At 29.8% G+C, this 10,160-nt stretch overlaps 1 protein-coding gene across 1 annotated transcript; it reads left to right on the top strand.

The window, feature by feature from the left end:
* The first annotated feature begins 893 nt into the window (after positions 1 to 893).
* Positions 894 to 3,754, top strand: LOC11429630 (probable indole-3-pyruvate monooxygenase YUCCA4). Its single transcript, XM_003588649.3, has 4 exons — positions 894 to 1,808; positions 2,309 to 2,557; positions 2,644 to 2,766; positions 3,288 to 3,754. Exons 1-4 carry the CDS (start codon positions 1,179 to 1,181, stop codon positions 3,504 to 3,506), a joined length of 1,221 nt encoding a protein of 406 aa, XP_003588697.1. The 5' UTR covers positions 894 to 1,178; the 3' UTR covers positions 3,507 to 3,754.
* Positions 3,755 to 10,160: the final 6,406 nt, after the last annotated feature.

Below are 10,160 nucleotides of genomic sequence, written 5' to 3'. Positions count from 1 at the left end.
AACTTAAATACTCCAATAACAACAATTAATAAAAGTATTTTAATCCCTAAGAAAAGCATTTTAAAAAATTTATATTAATTTTACAATTAAAATAAACACAATTAATCATTTTTTTTAAAATCGTACATGAATTTTAAGTCACTATTATTTTGAAAAGGAGAGCGTACACCTATGAAGCTCAGATACATAGTACGGGTGTGAGTACGATACGATACTGGTACGCAGATACGCAAATTTTTTTATATTTAGGATACAATACGACTAAGATACGTTAACAAAATATTTATGCTAAATTTATATGCATGTAAAATACTTGAAAAAATAAGCATTAATTACTCTTCAATACTACTAAATAATCATAAAAGTCACAATTTACAAAAAAAAAAAAAATAATACATGTGATCAAAACAAAAAATCTAAAGTTTTCGTAGAAATCATATTCTATTTTCATTCATATGTTAGGATATCAACAAATGCATTAATAAAAGAATTCAAAACAAAGTTTATTTAATGTTGATTGATTGAATATCTCCTATTTCGTTACTTTCGTCAATCAAAAACATAATTTTTAATTGGTTAATCGTAAAACAATTGTGGTGATTCATATATTAAATTGAATTATATATACTTCCATTGAATTTTCACAACACATACTCACTTTTTTTCAGGATATGTCTCTCCGAAGTATTTTATAAGTATCTGATAAAATATATCGGTTAAATTAAAATAATTAATTCTGATAGATCGTAGGTACGTATTCGAAGTATATGTATAATATCAACATCCGATACGGGTACATCTCATTTTAGATTATTGGGGCTTCATACGAGTACGCACAATAGTACACATATACACATCATATAGACATCATCATAAATACACAATAACACATCTCTATAAATGTTCACCATTTCTTCTCACTCACCCCCTCTTCTGTTTAAGAAACAGCCTTGAGAGAAACAGAATCAAATCCTTTCCTTAACCTTCACGCCTTCATTTAAAAAGGTTCAACCTTTTAACCAATCTCTGAACTCTTTCTTTGACCCTTTTTTCACTTCACATTAAACTCCTTCCTAACTCTTTAAATTCCCACTTTATCATCATTCACACACATAACACAAAAAAGTGAAAAAACTAGTACACTACACTAAACTCTACTAGTTCTCAAGTTCTCTTACATGGATCCTTTCAAAGAAAAAGTAAAGTGTGTATGGATTCATGGACCTATCATAGTAGGTGCTGGTCCTTCAGGTATAGCAGTAGCTGCTTGTTTATCAGAGCAAGGAGTACCAAGTCTCATTCTTGAGAGAAGTGATTGCATAGCTTCACTATGGCAAAATAGAACCTATGACCGTTTAAAACTTCATTTACCTAAACATTTTTGTGAACTACCTATGATGAGTTTTCCTCAAACTTTTCCTAAGTATCCTACAAAACATCAGTTCATTTCCTACATGGAATCCTATGCTGATCACTTTCATATTCATCCTAGGTTTAATCAAACTGTTCTTAGTGCTGAGTTTGATTCAACTTCTCAAATTTGGATGGTTAGAACAAAAGAAGGTGATTTTCAGTATTTTTCACCTTGGCTTATTGTTGCTACTGGTGAAAATGCTGAACCTGTTTTTCCTACAATTCATGGTATGGAACATTTTCATGGTCCTGTTGTTCATACAAGTGATTATAAATCTGGTTCTGAATACAAAAATAAAAAGGTTTTGGTCATTGGTTGTGGGAATTCTGGAATGGAAGTTAGTTTGGATCTTTGTAGACACAATGCTATGCCTCATTTGGTTGCAAGAAACTCAGTAAGTTCTTTTTTTTTTTTTCTTTCGAATTTTAATCGCGTCACAATCTTTGATATTATTAAAAAATGCGGTTTAATGTGGTCAATGCATCTTTAATGGATATGAGACATGCACAAATTTTTTATTTAATAGATGTTTAGATTCATGGTGAGTTCGATAAAATTAGATCTATAACCGCAATTTTGTCAAACATTAGCTTTAGTTGTCGTGATTTTGCTAAACTCACCGTCGTTCCAAAGTTCTTAGTTAAGTTTGTACAATTCTAGATTGTGAACTTTTTTTATATTATATTAATACTTTTAATAAGGTCATCCATAAAGATAGTATTTTTTTTATTATTGTTTAATATGTAATCATAGATCATGATAGATATATAATTGTTTAGTACTTAAAATGATGTCATGTATATTTATTTTTTTTCCCATTTGGGTAACTAATAATCAAACTTGGGAGTTTGTTCTTTTTGGCTAACTTTGGTGCAATATTTTATATGATTGAAGGTACATATTCTCCCAAGAGACATGTTTGGTTTCTCAACATATGGAATAGCTATGGGACTATATAAATGGCTTCCATTAAAATTAGTAGACAAATTTCTCTTGTTAGTTTCAAGCTTCTTCTTGGGAAACACCAATCACTATGGTATCAAGAGGCCTAAAACTGGCCCAATAGAACTCAAACTTGCAACAGGAAAAACTCCTGTACTTGATGTTGGTCAAATAGCACAAATTAAATCCGGTAACATTAAGGTATGTTACTATTTTTTTATATTTTTATATTAATTAATTTAAGAGAAATAAATTTATTAATTTTGAATTTAAATTTGATATTGTAGGTGATGGAAGGTGTGAAAGAGATAACAAGAAATGGTGCAAAATTTTTGGATGGACAAGAAAAGGAATTTGATGCAATAATATTAGCAACAGGGTACAAGAGCAATGTGCCTAGTTGGCTCAAGGTTAAAAATTGATCTGTTATGTTACGTTTTTAGCTTTATCTTATTATTGAAGCACTTATGACCTATCACTATCTAGGCTTGGGACACATGCAGAGAGCAGAAACATACAAATGTCTTCTTTTCTTCATGCAAAACGATCAAAGAATAAAATCAGTTTCTTTGGGTTCTGTGCTTGCTTGGTTCTCTACCACTTTTTTTTAATATTTTAATTAAATTTTTTCACTCATTAAAATATTATATATAAAAAACCTGTGTTCATTCATTGTGACGTTTTATGATGTGTAATAATCTGATGAAATATCTATCTTGCAAGCAACTTGTGAAAGACCCTTTTAAAAAGTACTACTATTCTTTTTGTCATAAAACAGTACTAAACTTTTGGTCAATTCTTTTTGCATCAAACTAGTAATTTATTTAATTCAACTTTTGTTTTTCTCTTTTTTTACATGGTTGTAGAAATTCTATTTATTATATTATTATTAAATGGCTTATTTTAAATATTCTTTTTTTGCTTGATTCAGGGTAATGATTTTTTCACTAAAGATGGAATGCCAAAAACACCCTTTCCTCATGGTTGGAAAGGTGAACAAGGATTGTATACAGTGGGTTTCACAAGAAGAGGTCTACATGGAACATACTTTGATGCCATCAAAATAGCTGAAGATATTACTAATCAATGGAAAACACTTAAGAGCAAGAGTTGTTGTGATTCACATATCATACTACTCAATAATTCATAAACCTACGATACTACCTCTTAGTCTTAGTAATAAGGTGTACCAAGTTTTTTAATTTGTCAAGAAATGAGAAAAGAATATAGAGTTGGGGTCATTTGGGAATTGTATTAGCTAGTTTTTTTTTTATTTTGTTTACTTTATTTTCTTGGTTTTCTGTGTATGTACAATTTTGTATTTAGGAGCATACGCTTTTTTAACTACTCAAGTGTTAGCTTTTTGTACAAAACAGTTTCATAAATGGAATGGCACTTCAGTACTCAAACAAAAAGTATAGGATACTACTCAAAAAGTTAAATTATAAAATAAACAAACAAATAAAGTGAAAACTGAAAAAGCAAGATGTGGGAGTTTACGTAGTTACTAGTACATTATTACATAATATATGTAGTATATTTTTTTCTTTCTATAATCAACTGAGAAGTAGGAGTATAGAGTATAGTACATTAGTACTCACATCAAGCATTTAACTAACACCAATCCACCTGGAAATCTGGAATTGAAAAGAAAAAACTTTTCACGTTACTACCGTACTCATACAAGACTGTTAGAATAGATATTGGAGTAAAGTAATTGTAAGAAAGAGTCATGTCAAGGAATATTATTAATAATTGGTTAAAGAGTGCTTAATTATTGCATTCTATCAACTATTAGTATTAGTTATTAAAAATATTTAATTAACCTCTCAAGAAGAAAAATTTGCATATGTAGAGGAAGTGGGATTTAGGATAGGAAGGGATTAGATTTACCCGTCATACATGAATGATCAAATTTAAAAGAGAAATGATATTAAATAATGTGATTAAATTATTTCTTTTTAACTTCTATTTATGTATGTGTATCCAAATTTTTTTGATGTGGAGTTCTGTCCAACTAAGTATTTCTCTATAGCAGCAATGTTTCATTTAGAGATAGAAAAGCTTGTCAATCCTTGTTTACAAGCCATCACTTTCAATCCACCATCAACGTTTTGAGTTTAATTTAATCACTATAAAGTTACGATACATATACAAAGAAATGAATCTGAGCTTGGTAACGCAAGTATTTGACCTAAGTAGGAGAATGAACATGTTGCAAGGTCTTTGACGTTTAACCTGCCAAAAAAAAAAATACAAAGAGATAAGGGAGCGTAGTAACTCGCATTGGCCATGGTAATTCCCATCAAGTTTTACAAGTTCATTAAGAGTTATATAATCGGTTATTTTATGGCATCATAAAAATACTAAAAAAGTTTATGAATAAGGATTTTTGGCTTGCTTAGGAAAGCAATTTTTGAGTCTCTAATGTATTAAACATAGCAAAAAGCCTAAAATTGATAGGTTTTTTTATTTCTTTTATTTTATAAAAAGGAACTTATATCAGCTGGCTTTCATTTAACTAATAGTTTATTTTGTGTGAGAGGATTTAAATAGTAGATTAGCCTATCAAAATCTACTCTAAAAATATTTATAAAAAAAAAAAACTAATATTTTAAAAATATTATTGTCAATATAATTTTTTTTACTAAATATAAATATAAATTTTTTAAAGTGTTTATATGTTGATCCAATGTTTGGTTGTATACCTCATCCAACCATTCAATGTCATGTCAAATTTTTGTATAATTTATTTTAAAATAAATTTAAATGTTAAACAAAATTTACCTATAGAATATCACTATCCAACCAAACTTTAAAGTACCTAAAAGTTTACCATAGGTATTTTATTTTTATTATTTCCGAAACCAAACATGTCTTTATAATTGCTCCATGAAAGAAGAAGAAAACATGTCTTTATTTACATTTTTTCCTTTATGGAAAAAAGAAGATCTCTTTTTGTCAAACATTTCCAAAGAAACGATATCTTATTTGTGGAATTTTGAGATGAATGCACGTGCATAACATCTGATTTTCACATAAACATGACGATGCATGGACAGAGACCAGGAGCTTCTGTATGCAGCCATTTTCATGTTCAACTCACTGTGATTGCAGCTTTCCTTTAACATAGCATAAAAAAATTCAATGACAGGTTTATTACTCAAAATTTAAAACAGATCTATTACTTTGGGAAAACGTGTGAAAGAGTAAAAGTAACCTCTTAAGGAAATTGAAGTCATGGTCATTTATTAATTATCGTAAGTTTTTTATGACAATTTTTTCTGTTTTATAACTTTTCTTTTAAAACTAAGAGTATACAACAAGAAAATAGTGTTATTTCTCCTCCACCATAACAAATCAAGATATAAACCACAAAAGGCTTACTCGGATCGGTGCAGAAGTTAATCGTCTCTTAAGTTTTTGGAAGTTCTCCTCACTCTAGCCATCCCACACAAACAATTCTTCCTTATGGGTCGAATTGATCAAAGGCAACACTTACAAAAACCTTCAATGAATTTACGATAATAACCGTTTGGATTATATAAATGAACGGATAAAATGATTGTAGTTGGAAATTTATGTTACTTTACTAATTGTATGGCTATTTAGTTACTTGAGGACAAGCGATACTTTAAGTATGGGGTTGTGGTGACTCTTTATCATATATCATGTATTTTAGTGTTTTAAAGAGTTTTTTTTTTGTCATTTTAGCTTAGGATGTTTAGAGGAATCTAGTGAATTACTAATAGTCTAGAAAAAGAGTCTATAATATTTTGAATTGAGTCATGTATTTCCATAACCAGACAACTCTATATGGTGTCTTAGTCTTTTTGGTATAGACCAATAGTTTGATCTGATCAAAAGATGTCCTGTGAATGTTATAAAAGTATGAAGAAAATCACAACAAAGATATGAAGTCCATAAAATTTAGGAGAATCTTGTCTCAAGTCCCAATTGCAAGTCAAAAGTGAACATGTCAAGTGAAGGAGGCCTAAGATGCGCACACCTTGCATGCGAGTATAGTCTGTGATTTGTACACTGAAAGAACATAGGAGTTCCTCTTGGCCTCACACGTGGTGTGCGTGCTGATCGTTCAAGATAGGTAGGTCATCTTAAGTGAGGCATGTGTGTGTTAAAACTCTCAGCCAAAAGCAAGCGTTCCAAGTTTTGACGATCCATAGGCATATAGTGTGATGTCAACGACCTTTAAAGTGACAGTTTTCAACCCTCATAAGATTGAAGATATTTGCATATATAAATTATTAATCCTTTGATTATGTTGTTTATAGTTGTGATTTGTTAATTGATTAGATTATGATTGAATGGTGAATCTATATGGTATTGTTTGAACCATGTAATCTGATGTGTGAAATCCGCAAGTGCACGATTTTATCAAAATAGTAAAAATATCGTTTCACAGGAGGTTATTGTAATTATTGATTTTCTTTTCAATTGTGATTAGCTGAAAAATTTAGGTTTAGAAGTTTAGAAATTTTGGTGTTTATAAAATAACAAAAAGCGCCTCGGGATTATTGGTACATCATAATGACAAATCACTTACAATCCAAACATATATTTTCCTCTTAAATTAAATCTGTTTCTAAAGACAAGTTTCTCAAATGTATTTCATGGTTCCTTTCAGAATCCATGAGTGTGTTTCAATAACAATCACGCCTTTTCTCATGGTTGATTGTTATTGAAACCCTTTAAGAGCGAAACTTATTGCCTCAATACTTCACAAAACTATTCCCTTGGGGTGTTCCCATCAAGTTTTGTGTCGTCTTGTCTAATTTCATTTGTTCCAATATCAAACTTCATCTTTCGATCCTTCGTTTGATATTTGAGATGATGAACTAACAACTATTAAACTTCACATTTCGGTCCTTCGTTTAATACTTATTGCTGAGTTTGAAAACGACGAAATTAGATTAGAAAATAGATTTAAATAAGATTAGGGTTCTAGGCTTGGTTTGATAGGATTAGGTCATTAGACTCATCCAACAATCTCAAGACAAAGAAAACTACTCACACATGGTTATTGTAGACAAAGAGATAAAATAGATGGAGTAGAAAAACATGAAAGTAAAAGGCTGAAAGTCAAAGTGCAGAATTGTAAGGAACAAGAAAATAAAGAACAAGAAAATAAAAGAACTTTGATTCAATAGAAATAATTGTCACAAAGAATTCCCAAGATTCAAAGATGAATAAACAAGTCTGATGGCTCCTTAATTTATAGCAAGAGGAACAACATAAATTTTCACTAAATCATAACATAAATTTGCACTAAATCGGCACATAAATATGCACCAAATCGGAACATAAATTTGCACTAAATCAAAACATAAATATGCACCAAATCAGCACATAAATATGGCATAATTTCTCTCTTTTTAGCTTTCTTCTCAAACAAGCCTCAATCATGCATCTTAATCCATTCTTTTGCTCAAAGACTTGATCATCCATCATTTGTGATCCTGCAAATAAAATGAACAAATTTGCAGTAAAATAAAGGTTAGGGAATAGGGTTTGGAGACTTAGTATGAAAAGAAACTGATATGTGATAATTGAAAGAAAAAATAATAATAAAAAAGAATTGTTGTGTGGTATTGAAAGAAAAAATAATAATGAAAAGGAACTGCTGTAAAAAAAATTGCAATGGCGATAGTGACTTAAAAAAATGAACTTTTCATGTGCTACCTAATTTAATTTCTTGCAGACCTTTTTTTTCATAAAAATTAATTGGGTCCGCCAAAAAGGGTTGGGTTATGGTTATTAGGTTCAATTGCATGATGGTGAGAAATAATTTAGGGATTGTAAGATTGAAAGAAACATGACCCAAGATTTTTGTTTAACATTGAAGCAATCACATGTCATGAAAATCATCACTTCCCTGGTGGTAAGAGTTGTGAATTGGAAGTATGTAGTACCTGGTTTGATCCCTAGTAGGATTTTTTCCTCATAAAAAAGGAGGGGAAAAAAGTAGGACTTAGGGATAAAATTGGAATTAGGTTGTAAAAATAAAGGTAAAATAGACAAATTAAGTATTAGGGTTAGGGAATAGGGTTTGAAGACTTAGTGGAATTTAACGTAACAGGAAATAAGTATAGTGTTCTCTATTTAATTTATCTATATATAGAAACATGCAATAACTCTTTTGATAACATGAGTTTCACCTAAGACATTAGACCAAGAAATTAATCATTACTTAGGATATCGAATTATCAAACATAGAGGGATTCAAACAATCTTAATTGTTTGTCATCATTATGAATTAAGTTTATTTAATCTAATTTACAAACCAACTTTTATTTAAAAGTCCCTCCAATTATACTTTTAAATTAAGTTTATTATTACTTGATGACACACCTTTCGAAAAAGTATATCATCGCATCTTCATCCAAAATCTTAAAGTATTGAAAATATGAGACACTTCTTTTATATATTCGACATTTAACCAATTTATAATCGATATGAGATTAACCATGCACACTAAACTCAACAATCTCTCTTTAAAGCGTGTGTGGGTTTCTCACATCTGACTCTAACACCACTTGATCAGTGGAGCGTCTCAAACAACAATACGTCAATGTTTCATGACTACAAGAAAGTTTCACACCGTATTTCCATTTATATAATCGTTGACATGTACCCTAAAGGCACAAGTGAGCATGATCTAATTTTAAAACTTTGAGAATGTAGGTCAGTCTTTTATACTATACTTTAAATTATTTATAGTCAATGAAAGGAACACTCGCATTTAAACCACACAAGTTATAAGTTATAAGCATGAGGAACTCGCTAGGCTCATTGACTAAACCTAATTAGTTCATGCATTAGTATAACTCTAACCATAATGTATTAAATCTATAAACATGTCATTGCATTGCATGTGGTACAAATTAAAACATGATTTGTGTGTTAGGGAGTACATTTTATATGTATGTTTATGATGTACGAGGCATGTACTCTTTCTGCATCTTCTCTCTCACCCACGCTGATAATTGAGACAATGATGGCCCTCTGACCACTCTTTTTATACATCAACGTTTGTACGAACATCTCAGGGTCCCGATTGACGTATCTGCTTCTCCTTCAATTCAATCTATCACCTCTCTCATTTTCTTTCTATACGTTATTTTTATGGCAATAAAATTCCTATGACTAATACCTAGGTTTCCTCACCTACATCATTCATAAACGAAGATGATTTCTTAATGATGAAATTTTATCCATTCTTTTTCTACAAAAATAAAGCAGTTGGACTTTTGTGTCATAAAGACCATTGTTAAGGGAATTTTTTTTTTGAAAGAATGTTAAAAACTTTAAAGTAAAAATTTTACATTGAAAATAATAATTTTTATACTAAATTTAAATACAAGACTTATTCCTTAATGGGAGACATTAGTTTTAAGCGTACATACATACTTTCTTCGTGAAATAAAAAACATTGTTTGATTATGTGTGCTATTCATTTAACATACTTTAAATCTTCGATAATATTTTTTTAATATTATATAAAGATAAATAGTAGTGTATAAATTTTTTTGAATTTGTCTCGATGGACATTTTTAAAATATCAAATTTTGGTGTGTCACAAATCTTCTTTTCTCTAATCAATTACTACATTTGTAGATTATATGCAGCCACGCAATCATAAACCTCAATTGTTAAATGAATGAAGATTGGAGAATTTGTCTTTCAATTCAAAACTCCATTGAAGAACTTTCGTTCCTCCCTCTTCGTACCCCATATTCATGAATATGAAATCTTATTTTGCTTTATTTACAAAATCTTGTTATTT

This window comes from Medicago truncatula, chromosome 1, assembly GCF_003473485.1.
Source record: "Medicago truncatula cultivar Jemalong A17 chromosome 1, MtrunA17r5.0-ANR, whole genome shotgun sequence".
NCBI classification, from domain to species: Eukaryota; Viridiplantae; Streptophyta; class Magnoliopsida; order Fabales; family Fabaceae; genus Medicago; species Medicago truncatula.
This window is presented reverse-complemented; position numbering and strand designations above follow the sequence as displayed.